The 15,054-nt window shown below is 40.0% G+C and overlaps 1 protein-coding gene across 4 annotated transcripts in view; it reads left to right on the plus strand.

The window, feature by feature from the left end:
- Positions 1–15,054, plus strand: part of ptpn13 (protein tyrosine phosphatase non-receptor type 13) — a 53,198-nt gene that overhangs the window by 24,410 nt on the left and 13,734 nt on the right. For 2 of the 4 annotated variants that reach the window (XM_006789084.3, XM_035906936.2), the window contains exons 8-25: positions 4,316–4,408; positions 5,626–5,725; positions 6,249–6,441; positions 8,287–8,361; positions 8,460–8,631; positions 8,997–9,147; positions 9,273–9,411; positions 9,566–9,718; positions 10,143–10,325; positions 10,478–10,640; positions 10,873–11,296; positions 11,855–11,961; positions 12,068–12,121; positions 12,559–12,648; positions 12,979–13,086; positions 13,247–13,378; positions 13,473–13,927; positions 14,335–14,466. In XM_006789084.3, coding sequence (XP_006789147.2) covers positions 4,316–4,408; positions 5,626–5,725; positions 6,249–6,441; positions 8,287–8,361; positions 8,460–8,631; positions 8,997–9,147; positions 9,273–9,411; positions 9,566–9,718; positions 10,143–10,325; positions 10,478–10,640; positions 10,873–11,296; positions 11,855–11,961; positions 12,068–12,121; positions 12,559–12,648; positions 12,979–13,086; positions 13,247–13,378; positions 13,473–13,927; positions 14,335–14,466 — 2,924 coding nt within the window. The remainder of the gene's footprint in view (positions 1–4,315; positions 4,409–5,625; positions 5,726–6,248; positions 6,442–8,286; positions 8,362–8,459; positions 8,632–8,996; positions 9,148–9,272; positions 9,412–9,565; positions 9,719–10,142; positions 10,326–10,477; positions 10,641–10,872; positions 11,297–11,854; positions 11,962–12,067; positions 12,122–12,558; positions 12,649–12,978; positions 13,087–13,246; positions 13,379–13,472; positions 13,928–14,334; positions 14,467–15,054) is intronic. The other 2 variants (XM_006789085.3, XM_006789086.3) reach the window with 2 other exon arrangements.

A 15,054-nucleotide genomic window follows, 5' to 3' on the forward strand; every position in this document is an offset into this window, starting at 1 on the left:
ATGACTCATTGCTACAGTGACCAGTAATTATAGGTTGGCTTAATTCTAGCCTGCTGCTGACTGTCAGAGATGTTATATACAAAATCCCTTTTTTAAAAAAAAATTATTATTATGGCTATAAACATGCATATAAAGGATAGGTGTGAACTAGTTACATACTTTCAGTGTGTACAGACTGAAAGAAAAATAGTCTTAAAATAATAGCACAATGCTTAAATCAAGGACATCAAGCAGAACTGTTTAACACGTCAGTCATCTGTTATAAGAGCTTTAAGTTTCCTGTTGGAGATTATGAAATTCTTAGTAAAGTAAGTTTATGCAGTGAGTCACATGTCTCTTGGCCAGCTGAGAGCCGTTTAAGGCGCATGAGGCTTGAACGATTTCATACAATAAACCACTGTCTTCTACCTCTTGCTCTCTTGCTGTTCTTGCAACATCCCCACTCTGTGCTCCTTCCAGCCTTCAGCCTCCCTGCTTTTCTCGCAGCTATTTTTGATGCTGACTGAACCACCAACCAAGCATTCTTTTCCTCGACTGTGGCTTTTCATCCCCCAGCAAGTACCTTCTTGCCTTCTTTTCTTTCACTCCCCTTTGCTTTGTATCGATTGTAATTTAGAGGATTTAAGGGTTTGTTTGGTTTTTTTTATTTCTTCATCTCATGAAAGTGCAAGACTTTGTCACTTCACACCTTATGGGTAGCATGAGCAACACCTTCATATAACTGCTAAGATGACACAAAAACAAGGTCCAGATTTAAAGAGTCACTAAAGGACTCTGCTGGACTAAAGGTCCAGCAGATATTTCCAATTTAAGATTCACAAACTGAAAGAAACTTAAACCAAAGCTTTGGGATGACTGCCACACGCTGCAGGCTTTAACATTGTGGTAAATATTTTTTAAAAATGAGATTTTTAGCAAGGAATTAAGGGGAAAAATGGCATTACTGTTGTGTTTGTGATTGCTTGTGAATGTGCAGAGAAGACTGAGTGGGTTGAACTATTCATTAATATTAAATGATGGATATTACAAAGCATCCTGGAGAGAAGCTTTGTTTACTGCCATCAGAAGTGACCGAGGGTGTCTGCGAAGGGTGAGCCAACTGTTCTTTGGCTACACCATGAATGGGGCCTAATTGAGTACAAACCATGTGGAGGGGGCCTTGTTGGATGTGTTTCTTGGCAGAGACCTCTTTTCCTTTACTTTTTTTTTCTCTCTCTCACTTCTTTCTGTTCTTTTCTGCAGGAAAGTGATGGCACAGCAGTGGTCAGTGGTCTCAGGTTTTACAGGGTTAAACAGCCCTTGACTGCCCTTCTGTGTGTGTGTGTGTGCATTTACAAGTCTTGTCTAAATGTATTGCAACGCTCACGTTTGTGTGCTTGTGTGCATGCCTTTGTGTGCATGGGCATGTCTGTACCTGGGCTCTTCTGTCTCAAACAGTTCCAAGAAAACCCCCACACACCATTTTTGGTGTCAGTCTTAAATAAGTCAAAGCTTTCCTTGTCGAACTGGAGGCTGTAATAGGAGTCATGCGTAGCAGATGAGGGAATTCCTAACATTATTGGACTTTTCCGGCACTTGGCAGCAGATTATGTGGGTTTCTGCCAGGGTGGGTCCATATTGGACAGCAGTACAGAATGCTGCTGCTCCAGAGGAAGGGGAGGTGTGTCTGTAAATCACAGCCTTTTGAAATTGTCTTAATTATTCTATTTGAGTCAGCAGGAGATGAGATTGCTGAGTGTTTGTTTTTTTGTGAAAAGCTGTTGACTGTTTGTTATTTCTAAACCATTTGAGCTACCTAACTTATTTCCTCTTCGCATTATGAATAATGTCCAATTATTTAGTGCTCCGAGGGACTAAATAACCTCAGAGCACAGTCAGAGTAGGGTCTTTTTCTCAGTGTAAAATACTTAAAGACTAAAGGACTGTAGACACTTATAGTACATGCAGAGGTATCACCTACATAAAGTCAGATCATGGAGATAAACATGTATGTGAGGACAAATGAAAGATGAAGTGCAGCCTGGAGAAGGCTTGGTGGTGAATGCATGCTTTGATAATTCTTTCCTAGAATTGATGCTCTTTGCCTTAAAGTATGTAGAGAGTGTTATGTAGAGGCTGCTTTTCCAGCAAGTTTGTGGTGAGTGCTCTCTCTCATGCAAAGTATTTCCAGAAAACAAAACATACGAACAACAGAAGTACTCATCTTTTTTTTTTCTGTCATTACAATCTTTAAGAAAAAGAAGGATTTTATTGCATTATTTATTTACCTTTACCTTAATGGTTTCCTTTATATTTTCCTGTGAATAAAGCTGGTATAATTGGTGGCACTGAGAATGAGCTTTGCACTACATCTTTTTTGAACTCGGCATTTTTCTAACCCTTCTGTTCCCTTGCTTACTTTTAAACATTTACATTATGAGGAAAATCTCACTCTCCACTCAGCTGTTATCATCTCTGTTACTTTTTGAAATTACCTAAAAGCACCGCCTGACACACTGAAACGTTGGTCCTGGGGATTATTTGTTTTTTTTCTTGTCTTTGTTACAACTAACTCATTTAGTGCTGTTTCCATGACCAAAAAGAGTGTGTGGCACATGAACTGTCTTAAATCTGTATCCAGATTCAGGTTGCCACATTCATAAAAATATATTTATATTTTGCGTGGGTCAGCACAGTGTGGTAATCTCACAGCTGGGCTCGAACTTTTCTGCATGGGTTTTTCCAGGTGCTTCGGTTGCTTCCATAGTCCAAAGACAATCGGGTTAGATGAGGAGGAAACTCGTAAGTTTGGTTGCCGGGATTGACCAACGACCTGTCGAAATGGGTGCCCCGCCCTGGATGAAATTTATCTGGGATAGGCTCCAAGCTTTTCTGTTATTTTTAGCACCTCCAGGACCTCACCAGACTTAGGGAGTCGGGGTGGGGGTTGTTTTTTTTTTTTGACAGTGGGGTTATTCTTCTTTTTTTTTTTCCTTGACAAGGTTGATAAAACTGAAATAACCTCCAGTATCATTCTGACTTATAGCAAAACATCGTAGTTGTGTAATGGGAGCTAGATAGTAGAAGTAGATTCCTTTAAAATCAAATGCTTTATTGCTTTTTATCATGTTTCCTCCTTTCTGTGAAGCTCGATAAAGTGTTGTTAAGTAATCCATATTGATAAATATGTTTTTTTATTAGCTGTTGTAAGCTCCTCTTCTTAGAAAAAGCTTTTTCATGATGATAATTTTTCTTTGCATTGTATTCTTCACCTCAGTGTTTCTAAAACTCACCTAAGTATAAAGGCAGGTGACTGCACGTATGTATGTCTCAGTGAGGGCTTTGAAGCAGAAATGTAAGTCATTGTGACTGCATGGGTAATTTGCTGTAAATTACACAAGACTGCTCCTCTGTGCACCTTTTTGTGTTAAAGGAAATGATGAGTCACTGTCCACTGGAAGATGGAAAACTATTTTGGGTGATAGTCCAACCAGTCCTCCTTCCTCTAAGTAACATTATAGTGGCTGTCGGGCCACAATGCTTTTTTGTTTAACATGTTTACGTAAGACAGAGATCAGTACAAGGTGAACTCTGTTGTTTTGTGAAACTGTAAAATAAAATGCCTTAGTAGTGACTTGGGAATCCCATTCATTCAAGCTATGTAGTTGGTACTGAGGAGCAGGATTTTCAAGTTCTGTGTACAATGCAAAGAGCACATGATACATTAGGGTAGGTTTCAGATTGAATCATATTGTTTGTTTGTTTTTCTCAGTTACCACATTTTTTTAGGTTATTATTAAGTTAATTGGGCTTTGCTTTGAGAAACGTTTAAGTGTGGGGAACTGGTCTGTACTTGCTGTGGTGCTGTGATTCACCCAGTCTAGCAAGACAAAAGTTTACGCCTTAAATTTGAGGAAAAAAAAGCATTCTAACCTGACTGGAGGCATGCCTGCATACACTTGCTAAATCTGCTTTTCCTTGTAGGTACATATGCCTTTCATTAGGAGTGTTTACCCACAGCATGACTAAATCCTGCTTTGTGTGTGTTATTTTACAGGCTTAGTGTCACCGTTTGGTTTCAGTAGATTGTGGAGTAAATGAAAACATGCGCCCATCAATTCATATGTTGTCCTCGCCCCATAAAGTCTCATACAACTTATTGTAAACCTCTGTTTTATGTAACATTGACAAATACACAGCTTCACCTTAACACCTTAATTTGTATTAAGTGCATGAAGTAATCCCTTTTGTTGTTATTGTTGTTATTATTGTTATTACTAAACTACTGTGTGGTTTGCATAATACATAATTTTCAAATGAATTTCTCTGTTGCCAGACCCAGTCCACACCCACCACAGGTACCACAGTGATTACAGTTCATCCAGTGAAAGCCCCTCACTCGCCTCCTCTGATCCAGATTACAGGCAAGGTAAAAGATGCCACTGAGAAATCCTTTACTGCTATTACGCTTTTAATGGCGATCTCACCCACACATAGCATACTATGAAATGTAACTAACAGGTGATAGGTGCCACACACATGTAACTCATCTTGGCTATGTGCATGCAAGAGAATAAATCAGTCACTTAATAATAACATGAGAGAGCCATACTGAGCTGTGGCTGTTCTGCTAATACTCAGTTTCCGCAGTGGCTTACGGTGACTTCATAGTGCACTTTTTAGCGAAGTGCCGCTGCTTTTGTTTGATTTAGAAGCACAGCAGCAGACCTGGCAGTTTCCCATGTTGAGGTAACTTCCAATCAACTGCTGTTATTTGATTGCCTGATGCCGCTAAACAAATTGCATGTTGTCTTTCACTATGTAAGATTGCACAAGGTAAGAATTCCTTTCCACTGTAAGTGAAAAATGAAATTGTGCAATGCACCTTATTGTTATTGTAGTAGTAGTGTGCATAATGTTTTCCACACTAGGACTACTCAAGATTAATTCACTTAAAATTGTCAACACAACAGAAGGCTGAGCTAGTCAATGATGAGTTCAGTTACGATCAGCCTAAAGGCTGAAAATTTAGTTAAAGGCCAAAAAGACTTGAAGCCCATTGTAATGTAACCCTGCACCAAAGTTTAACACTGAAAGAAACTTGTGGATTTATATTATTCACTAGAATGTAGTGGAATTCAAAAGCATCTCTAACCTAGTTTGTGTTACTAAATCCAAACCTGTTTTTAAACATGCATTCAGTAATAACTTATAAGACAGAAAAGCTGTATGTCATTACTTTATTACACCTACCGTTGCTGTAATGCAGCACACTTTATTGCAAGGCAACAGAGATGCCATTTGTTGTGCTGATTTTACTCTTCTATAATTGCACCTTTGACAGGTATATTTGCAGCACCATGTGTGTGCGTGTCTGTTTTGCTATAAAAATGTAAAAACAGCATTTAGCCCTTTGGCTTTTTTGTGCACCTCTATGCTTGGATGCTTTTGCATCTTTGGGGGGGGGGTCTCTTTATGTTTAAAAAAAAAAAAAAAAATGCCACCAGCCTACTGCAAAAAAAATTTGAATTAGCCTGTATAGCTAATTTTGGCATATTTACATGATGGACCTAAGTATTCATGTTAATTGATGTGTATTTTCCTTTGTTTTTGTTTATTGTACTGACATTCTGCTGTCTTTTCTAGCTAAGAAACCTGGTGAAATTGGCAGGTATGGCTCCCAGCTGGCACTTGTAACCGAACATGACGCGTTGACGCTGGCAAGCCACAATGCAAACAGACACAGGTAATGCCCAGTCTCTCCCACTCCACTCACGTGCCCCTCACCCATCCCACCCCCACCTCACAAAACTCCTGGTGAATGTGGAAGCTATCCTCTTTGGTACTCTAAGCCACAAACATACAGCTGGTGTGGCTTGGCAGGGTCAGCTCCATGCTTCACTAGTGAGGTCATCTAATGTGACATCCACATTCAACATTCTCTGTCTCTCTCTAATCTCTGGCATTATAGATCAGAACTGCCTGCTGTTGTTCAGCCTGCTCAACAATTTGTCCCACAGCAGAGCCCCTTTTTCTTCCCTTTTTCCCCAGAATGCTAAAGCGAAAACATCAGCTTTACACAAAAAGCCATTTTGCGGCTAGCTTTAAACTTGTCCATTACATAAAAAATGAAGCAAAGTGTCCAAATAGAAGATGTATCTTCACATAAACCCCACCACGCACTCACACAGAGAGAATAGCTTCCTTTCTGCTTATAGACAGCATCAGACTCTTCTGACGCCCATCCTCTTCTCTTCTTTTCCCTGCAGGCAAAATGAGGGGGGAGCTGATGACACTCTGGTTGGAGCAGAGTTGCTGCTGCAGAGGCAGGAGGAGGAAGTGCAGCGGCTTCAGGCCCACATGGCCCACAGGCTGTCCAGGGCCAACCTCTACCCCATAGATGACCCCTTGGCCCTTCAAGAGTCTCTCTATACCTCTTCTGTACCTCCACGCAAACTCAAGGTTTGCACATGTAGCAGTATTACTGATGTTCTGTTAATTATAATCTTTCTTGCAGTTTTGGCCTTTTTTTTCTTTACAAAAACATTCTTATTTAAATAGAAAGGCTCTTTAATCACTATGGAGCACACTAACTCTAGAACGGCATCCAAGTTCTGAGCATTTGTGGCCTTGAAGCGTGTTTGCATTGCAATATTTGATGATGGATGTATAATTTTGACTCACATGAGCTCATTGGCAGCAAACTTGTTGATGCTCTAAAGATGAACTGCTGACTGGAGTACATAATTCATTTCAGCCTCCTTATAGTAATTAAAAGTACGTAGGATTGTGGGACGTGTGGATTTTTTCTCTCCCTTTTTTCCCTTGTGGGATGGTCTAATTTGGCAGTATTTACCAAATACCAAATAGTAGTTACCATGCTTATCAACACAATTGGTAAGCATGGTAACAATTGTGTTGCTGTTCCCAGTATACCCCAAATACTATAGAATATTATATTGCCAATAAATTAAGCACCCTTGCTAGGACTAGACTTTTTAGTGTGTTTGTGGTTGATTATAATTGGTGGAATTTAGGATGTAAAGGTTTCCAGTTGGAAAAACCTACAGCATATGAGTTAAGGAAGAGGAGTCCTGCAATGTAGCTTGCCATCACCAGTGTGTGAATGTGTGTGTGAATGGGTGGGTGACTGGATGTGTAAAGCGCTTTGGGGTCCTTAGGGACTAGTAAAGCGCTATACAAATACAGGCCATTTACCATTTTGCTCTTCTGACTCATGTGAGATTCAATTATAGCAAAAACACAAAACAAAAAAAATCAACAAGGAAATGTGTACAACACTATAAAGCATCGCAATTGGTCACTTTATGAGTTATACCTTTTTTAGAATCTGGTTGTACCCATTCTGCTTTCAGAGTATCTTAATTCTTTGTGTCACAGATTCAACAAGGTGCTGGAAACATTATTCAGATATTTTGGTGGATATTAACATGATGGCATCAGAGAGTTGCTTCAGATTGGTCAGCTGCACATCCATGATGCCTATCTGCCATTCCACCACATCCCAAAGAGGCTCCATTAGATTTTGATCTGGTCACTGTGGAGGCCATTTGAGTACAGTGAGCTCATTGTCATGTTCAGGAAATCAGTTTGAGATGATCTGAGCTTTGTGGTATGCTATCCTGCTGGAAGTAACCGTCACAAGATGGGCATACTGCGGTCATAAAGGGATAAACGTAATTAGCAGCTATACTCAAGGTGGTTATGTTGTTTGGTACTAAGAGGCCCAAGGTTTTCCAGAAAAAATATCTCCCACATTATTACAACATTACCAGCTGCCTTGATACAAGGTGGGATGGATGCATCCTTTCATGTTGTTAAGGCCAAATTCTGACCCTTCCATCTGAGTCTCTCAGAAGAAATCAAGAATCACTGAACCAGGCAATGTTTTCCAATCTTCTGTTGAGCCTGTGTGAATTTTGGCCTTCGTTTCCTGTTCTGAAATATTCAGTCCAGCACATCTGGCACCAACAACCGTGCCACATTCAGAGTGACATGAATCCTCCTTTCTTTCCCCATTCTGATTTTCAGCTTGAACTTAAGCAGGTCGTTTACACCATGTCTCCATGCCTAAATGCACTGGGTTGTTGCCAAATTACTGGCTGATTAGATATTTGCATTAACAAGCAACTGAGAAGGTATACCTAATAAAGTGGCAGCTTAGTGTGAAGTATTTGTGTTATGCATATTTTATATCATGGGTGAGAGGGCAGTTTTCAAAAGACCCTTTAGTGTGCTGGTAAAATAAAACTTAAGTCTAACAGTGACTTTTTTATTATGTGGTAGAACTTTCATGGACCCGAGTTTGTGAAGATGGCCAGCGAGCCCTGCGTGCCCTTATCTGTTCCCTCGTCAATAATGGTGAGAATGTAAAATTATGCCACCTTGAAGCCAAAGAATTCATATTTTTATATCTGTTTGTAAACCATTACTCCATGCTTTGTATTCTTTAACTCAAGAAACGTGGGAAGGTGGAGGAAGTGCAGAGGAAGGTGGGTGTGGTACTGCTCAATGGCCAAAAGCTGGAGCTGAGCTGTGACATCAAGGCAGTGTGTAAAGACGTTTTTGACATGGTGGTTGCTCACACTGGACTTGTGGAGCATCATCTCTTCGGCCTCGCATACCTCAAAGGTATTGTGTGTTTGTGGTTTGAGGTGTGTGTGAGAGAATGGATGTGATCTTGTGTTATTTTGGGATTTTGGTAAGTGTTTCACAGTTGTTCTTTGTTTGTTTAGTCTTTAGTAGTTGCCCCCAGAGGTCTTCATTCTCACATAAGGAAAAAGCATTTTAAAAGTTCTTTAAAAATAACTCAAATTTTATTCAAAATAAATGTTTCCATTTTTGAAGTGGAAAGTTAAAAAGTGTATAAATGCACATAAAAAATATTGGTTTGGTTGGATTTAGTTGTTCATTTGAATCAATTTCCTGTAAAGATGCAAAACTTAAGCCAGCCTAACTTGACTTTCTAACCCTTTCATCCTGAAAATCACACACAGAAAATGAGTTTTTCTTCGTTGATCTTGATGCCAAATTATCCAAAGTGGCCCCAGAGGGATGGAAGGAGGAGTCCAAGAAAAGAAGATCTGACATGCTTTTTAACCTTTTTTTCCGCATCAAATTCTTTCTTGAAGATATCAACTTAATACAGTAAGTGCACATTTTGCACACAATTAGCTGGAAAAGCCAAATGTGTGCTGTCGTTACACTAAAAAAATAACAGTGTGTTCATGTTGGCATATTAACCACTTAAAGTGATTTTCTGTGGATTATAGGCACGCATTGACCAAACATCAGTACTACCTACAGCTGAGGAAGGACATCTTGGAGGAAAGAGTGCGCTGCGGCACAGAAGATGCCATGCTGCTGGCTTCTCTGGCATTGCAGGCTGAATTTGGTGACTATCAACCTGAGGTACCCACTCAGCTGTTTATCTGTTTGTTATCAGTCAACTAAAAGTTTCTTTTCTCGTATGACTTTAAAAATTTTTTTATTTCATTTGACTCTTGTATATATAAAACAATAAAAGTATCTTAAAAATAGTATCTCATTAATCCCGATCCTGCAGCTCCATGGGAAGACTTATTTCAGAATGGAGCACTATCTCTCGATGTCTGTCTTGGACAAAGTGGGCCAGGCCACCATCAGGGAGGATCTGCCAAAGCTTCACAGCAACTACTACGGAGCAACAGAATCTGAGGCGGAGTTTGAGTTCCTTAAGGTTGGCAATAATAAAATAGACTGCATTTAAATTCATTTTTTATGTCGATATATCAAAAATATATTCAGTTATGGCTGAAGTTATTTTTTTCAGTAATAAATTGCAACTCAAGGTTTTTATTTTGTGATGTAAATGATTATTTTATACCAAAGAGTTTACTTCGGCAGAAGGACTGATATGCAGTGTATGTTTGACAAAAATAAGTACCTGTAACAAGAGCAAAATGTCTGTTTAAATTTCATTTTGTTGTATTTTTTGTCTCATTGGAGACTACAAAAACGGATGTTTGCTTCCTCATCGACCTTAATTTAAAAAAAAAACAAACAAAAAAACTAACCCCTGGTTCTCATTTGGAAAGTTCCTGTTTTCTTTGTTAATTCGATTATTATTTGAGTATCTTAGTACCTCTCTCTTGTCTTTAAAGATGAGCCAGAAGCTGACAGAATATGGAGTCCACTTCCATCGAGTGCTTCCTGAGAAGAGATCTCAGACAGGGATTATGCTGGGTGTTTACTCCAAGGGGGTGCTCATTTTTGAAGTCCTTAATGGAAATCGTACCCCAGTGCTAAGGTTCCCCTGGAGGGAGACAAAGAAGATTTCCTTTGCAGTATGTGCTTGACTCTTATTATTCAAAATAAACCTGTACTACAGTATACCAATATTTGTTTTCCACTATAGTGTAGTCCAATTGATGTCCATTTTCACTTTGTTTATTATTATTATCATTTTTTTGTTTCTTTTTTGTCTGTAATCCTCCAGAAAAAGAAGATTTGCCTTCAGAACACATCAGATGGCATTAAGCACCTGTTTCAGACAGACAGCAACAAGACATGTCAGTATTTGCTACAGCTGTGTTCGGATCAGCACAAGTTCCACCTGCAGATGAAGGCTCGCCAAAACAACCAGGAGCAGCAAGACCTAGGTAAGCAAGAAGAGCACCTCATATATAGAAAGATGTAAATATATAGCCAGCTAAGCGCTGCTTGTTTTTTAGTAGAGATGAGGGTTAACTTGATGCATCTGTCACAGGCAACACTAATTGGAATAAATCAATGAATCAGCTCTTTGGAATTACCCGCCTCATGTTAATAAGCACTAATGATTATTACTATAGAATGACAGACTTTTATGTCTTTCATGTTCCCGCTCACCAGAAAACAGTTTGCAGTACTCCCTCGACTCTCGGAGTGGAGATGCCGTTGGTATGAGAGCGAGTTCGGGCAGCCTGGCCCCAAGTTTATCGACACGCTCCAACCCAGACCAACTGAAGAGAATCTCATACTCAGAGGCAGCCCTCAATAAGGCACTGTCTGGCTCAGTATTAGTCCAAGATGAGCTTCACTTTCCAGGGTTCAATCCAGCGGCCTCCACGGTCCTTTCCAATCCCCGAGCAATGAGTCGTTCCCACCACAACCTCGGGCAAATGCCAGAGTCTCCGGAGGACAGGCTGGCAGAGTTGTATCGTGGTCAGTCGCACAGCGGACTTAATCAGCCACAAGCCAACCAACTGGCCTCTCACTTCCAGCAACATCAGCGAGCCAGCTCAGACACAGACTCCATCCTACACCAACAGGACAAGTGAGTTGAGAAAAGCAAAACATGTCAAAAGCAAGACCCGGATTATTTCCCATAAGTTTAATGAAACGTAATGAAAGGAAATCATGAGCAAATGCTGAATTTAACTTTATAATAAGAAATAAGAATAAAAAAGAAAAATAAATAAGAAAACTGTGTGTTTCTTATCTTTTTATTCAATGCCTTTTTCGCCCAGTATGGGGTCCTGTGCATGTGTTTAGGTTTCACTGTCAGTCTCTTCAGGGCAGACTAAAGTTACTGAGGATCTGTTGCTGAGACTACTCTGCACTACAGAGACATATCAAACTCTACCTCCAGCCTGTAATTGACCCCCGGGGGTCTGTGTGTGGGTGTACATGCGCCTTAGTGTGTGTTTGTGTCATTGTGCCTTTTTTAGTAAGCAACAAGTCTGTTTTGTGTCAGCTGCTCCCCCTTGTGTCAGCTTCACAGATGACCTGTGATTTTTAGCTTAGAAATTTCAGAGGCCTAATGTTATTAAGAGAGTGTCTTCAGTGTTGTAGAAGACACCTAATTTTTCTCATCTGTGTTTTGCTTTCTCAGATCATTTGGCATACCACCCCTCAGCAGCGCAGCCTGGAGCACCAGCATGTCCAAAAAGGAATCTGACTCTTCTTCCATAGAGGATACCGGCCAAGCATATGTAGTAGGTAAGAATGCTGACCTGTGAAGAGCGGCGCAGAGCATCAGAGGTGTAGAGGTCATACCTGAAATACTGAAAGAATGCTCTTATTAATGCGTTGCATTCTTTCACAGGTGTTAGCATGCACAATTCCTCTGGACCACCTTCAACCCCAGCATCTGTGAATGGTACGTGAGGAAATGTGATTCTTGTTCCCACAGATACAAATTATTACTCATTTTTAGCATTCTGTCTCTACAACTCTAGTCTGTTCACCAATATCTCTCTGAGATTTAGCAAACCATGAATATATACACAAAAAAAAGTCCAGTCTCTTTTCTCTCAGTGCTCGATGCCTGTGGACCTTGGCTTTGGCCCCGCTCCCACCATTTAATAGCTTAATTCTTGGCACTGAACCCAACTTTCATCCCAGCTTAGCCAAGCTTTCCAGGCTTGTTATTCAATTCTACTAAAGAGGGAGCCCTTCAGCTACACTGTATGTCCTCTTGAACTGATTAGTAGTTACAGTGTAGTGCTTTCAGAGTGGGCTGCTTACCAAACTCAAAAAGGATGTAACTGTGTTACAAAAGATGTCATGTATTTAATATGTTTTTTCTTTGGACAGATTCCCTAAAGAAAAAGGTTAATGCGTTACCGTCTCCAGAGAGAGAGATCACAACTGTAAACTTGAAGAAAGATGTGAAATACGGACTAGGTAAGAGTGAATGAATATATTCATAAAATTAGTTTTATTTTACACAGTCTCTGCTGTTTTGACAACTGCTTTAAACTGCTTGAAATGCTGGGGGAACCCTGGACATGCTGTATACTTGACAGATTTCTGAGTTAAAAGAAGTGAATAACTCCCCCTCAGGCAAGCTGTTGCTTTTCTATTTTAAGGACTTGGATAACCAGTAATTTTGCTGTATGCAAATCTTTCAGCTGAATAAACAAAAATGGTGTTTGCCAGAGGCTGCCTCTACATTTGCATGCAACTGTTTATAGTTTTGGGTTCATACATTTGCGGTGTGTGTTTGTCCTGTAGGGTTTCAAGTTGTAGCGGGAGAGAACTCTGGCCGCGCAGACCTTGGCACCATCATTAGCTCCATCACTCCCGGTGGTCCCGCTGATATCAATGGCTGCCTCAAACCCGGTATGCTACTTTTTTGTTGCCACTTTCTACCTTCCGTATTCAGATTGTAGTGTTCTTGTTTTCTGCTTGTGCTGATGGTTAGCTCTTAAGTTTGTTTCATTCTTGCTGTGAATATGAGTAGTTGTTGTCTGTGTGAGCAACGGTGGTCTTGTTGATTCAGGTGACCGGCTGATCTCTGTAAATGAGAAAAGCCTAGAAGGACTTTCTCACACGACCGTGGTTGATGTACTTCAGAATTCTCCTGATGATGTTACTCTCGTCGTATCACAGCCCAAAGAGAGGCTCTACAAAGGTAAAATCAGGGTTACAAGTATAATTTTTGTTTTCATGTGCACCTTGTCAGGATTGATGCTGACTTTTATCCAAAACTTTTTTTGTTCCAACAGAATCTCCTGAAGGATATTCACCCTACCAGCACAGGTCTTCATTTAAGTCCCTTAACTCTGCTCAGAAACAAGAACTAGACTTTGATACCTCCTCAGAAGAGCATGCAGGAACAAGAAGCCCCAGCCCTCCACAGCAAAGTGCTGGCATACAGTCATCTAACTCATCACCAGCTCAACAGCACACTGCCCTCAGTTCTCAAGACTCTAAGACGAGCATTGTGGCTAAAACCAACCAAGCCCCTGGTGGAGTTCAGCAATACCTGGAAAGGAGTGCTGCACCCACTGCCCAACATCCAAATGTAGGTCCTGATCCTACACCACCAGCTCTACCTCCCAAAACTAGAAAATCTAAAGTGCTGGAAGCTCCCAAAGTCTCTGAGCATTCTGACCGGGGAGATTCAGACATGGACGAGGAAACTTATTCAAGTAGTCAAGAGAAACAAAAGGTCAAAAAGGTTTGTTTATTTTTTAAATGGACTCATTTCAATGGATTCCCTGCTTTTATACATTGCCCTAGGCTCTCAATTAGGAGCTCCGTTAAGTATAATACACAGAATTGTGTATTCTAGTAGAAATTTGCTTATGTTAATGGAACAGAATATGATTGTTTTTTTTCTATACACAAGCATTACATATAACCTGATGCTTGGCACAACTAACTGCCTGTTCTTTATAACATTTGCCTGTCATTGCATTTACACTGTCAATGAAAGGCTGCATTGCAACTGTATGCTGCATGATATCCCTTGTGTGTTTTTTCACTGTATCGGCTTGTTTAGTCAGTCTACTCACTCACCTTGATTTCTTTCTGCATGTTCAGGCTTGTGATAATTCACTGTAATGCCCTATTCTCTGTTTGCAGGAAAACATCATGGAAAATTTAAATGGTAATGCCTCAGGGGTCAATAGTCTCCATCCAGGAGAACTATATGACATTGAGCTGTCCAAAAAAGACAGCAGCCTGGGCTTAAGTGTCACGGTACTGTTCGGCAAGGTTTTCACCCTTTTCTTTGTTTTGCACCTTTTTTTCCCCCCCCGACTCATCCAGTTCACATGTTGTTTGGTTTGGTTTCATTTCTTATTGCCGTGTGTTGGACGTTCTTGTGGTTATACTAACCCTCATGCATGTGAACTTTATTTTTAAATCAAGAAAGATTTGAAAGAAAGAAATGTCACGGTATCTCTTACAGTAGGGATTTTAAATGATGTGAGTAATCACTGCTCTAATTAGTCTCTCTGGAATTTTGATAATGATTGACTTGGGTTAATTAAACCACTAAACCATTTTAACAAATCACTTTATTATCGCTTCAGACTGCTGTCACACGTGAACTTGTGTGGTTGGAATACTGATTTGGTATGCAAACATTGATGTATCAATGAAATTTGACATCTTTTTAAATTTTTAGAAGATTTAAAAATAATAAGAGCTTTGTTTAATACCTAAGCAAACTCCAGAATCACAAAATCCACCTAAAATGTCATTTGAACAAGAGGAAAAGGAGCTTGTGTCATGTTGTCATGATTCATAGTGTCCAAGACCAAGTTTTAACTTACCCTTGGACAAAACTTGCTAAACTTC

This window comes from Neolamprologus brichardi, chromosome 7, assembly GCF_056152115.1.
Source record: "Neolamprologus brichardi isolate AB-2024 chromosome 7, ASM5615211v1, whole genome shotgun sequence".
NCBI classification, from domain to species: domain Eukaryota; kingdom Metazoa; phylum Chordata; class Actinopteri; order Cichliformes; family Cichlidae; genus Neolamprologus; species Neolamprologus brichardi.